The sequence below is a fragment of the Carlito syrichta genome, unplaced genomic scaffold (assembly GCF_000164805.1).
Source record: "Carlito syrichta isolate Samal-C Ts95f unplaced genomic scaffold, Tarsius_syrichta-2.0.1 Scaffold314335, whole genome shotgun sequence".
Classification (NCBI taxonomy): Eukaryota; Metazoa; Chordata; class Mammalia; order Primates; family Tarsiidae; genus Carlito; species Carlito syrichta.
This window is the reverse complement of record NW_007258431.1, coordinates 1,179,836-1,181,032: the sequence shown is the minus strand read 5'-3', so window position 1 is coordinate 1,181,032 and position 1,197 is coordinate 1,179,836. Positions and strand designations below refer to the sequence as shown.

Below are 1,197 nucleotides of genomic sequence, written 5' to 3'. Positions count from 1 at the left end.
ATTGTATGTCTATGTATTTTTCATTTTAATTCTGCCAGTTTTTGTTTTATGTATTTTGTGTGTTATTGGGTATATAATGTTTACCATTGTATGCCTCTTGTAAAATTTACCCTTATATAATCACATAACATCCCTTGGTGTCTCTAGTTATGCTCACTATTTTATTTTATTTTAAAGATGTGGGGTACAATTCAGGATTAGGTATACAAATGGTCATCGTACAGGTAAAGTTTGGGCCTTCCTTTGGTCTCCACTTCACCTGGTTTGAGGTCAGGTACCCTTATTGATGTTATGTGTCTCCCCCGCCCCGCCACCTGCAGTTTCTGGCTAGGGCCAATCCATTTCTTTCTTTTAGTAGTATGGTTAATGTTCAGGGCCCACTTATGAGTGAGAACATATGGTACTCAGTTCTTTGTTTCTGTGATAAATCACTGAGTATTGTAGACTCTAAATCCATCCAAGTTGCTGTGAAGTTCATAATTTTGTTCTACTTTATGGCTGTGTAATATTCCATCATGTATATGTACCACATTTTTTGTATCCAGTCCAGTGTCAATGGGCAGCGGTTAGTTCCATGTTTTTGCTATTGTAAATAGTGCTGCAATAAACATGCATGTGCAGGTATCTTTTTTGTAGAATGATTTAAATTCCTCCAGGCATATTTCCAGAAGGGGGATTGTTGGATCACATGGAAGGTCAGTTTCTAGTTCTTTTAGGAATTGTCACACTGTTTTCCAAAGAGGTTGAACTAGTTTGCATTAACAGTTATACTCACTTTTAAATTGGATTATCTATCTTTTTGTTTTTTTGAGAATAAAATCAACAACTTTTATTATCATTCACAAATTTCATAGAAAAAGGGATGTAGCAAATGGGTCAGGTTTGCAGGTTAAGAAAAAACAATCCAGGTTTGTACACGTCCTCTATTTACATCTGGAAGTGGGAGCCGGCCCGTCCCGACTTCAGGCGCAGCAGCTGCACTTTTCCGAGGCCCCTTTGCAGATGCAGCCCTGGGCACGCTTGGCGCAGCCCATGGGGCAGCAGGAGCAGCAGCTCTTCTTGCAGGATGTGCATTTGCACTCTTTGCATTTGCAGGAGCTGGCGCAGTTGCAGGAGCCACCAGCGGTGCAGGAGCAGTGGGGGTCCATTGCGAGCGGGAAGTGGCTGGAGCCAGGACGCGGCTGCACGCAGGTTGAC

At 41.9% G+C, this 1,197-nt stretch overlaps 1 protein-coding gene across 1 annotated transcript; it reads right to left on the bottom strand.

The window, feature by feature from the left end:
* Positions 1-814: 814 nt before the first annotated feature.
* Positions 815-1,197, bottom strand: LOC103274009 (metallothionein-1L-like). Its single transcript, XM_008071467.2, has one exon. It carries the CDS (start codon positions 1,146-1,148, stop codon positions 963-965), a length of 186 nt encoding a protein of 61 aa, XP_008069658.1. The 5' UTR covers positions 1,149-1,197; the 3' UTR covers positions 815-962.

Coding starts and splice junctions, on each gene's coding strand:
- LOC103274009 (XM_008071467.2), bottom strand. CDS start 1,148: ATGGACCCCCACTGCTCCTGCACCGCTGGTGGCTCCTGCAACTGCGCC.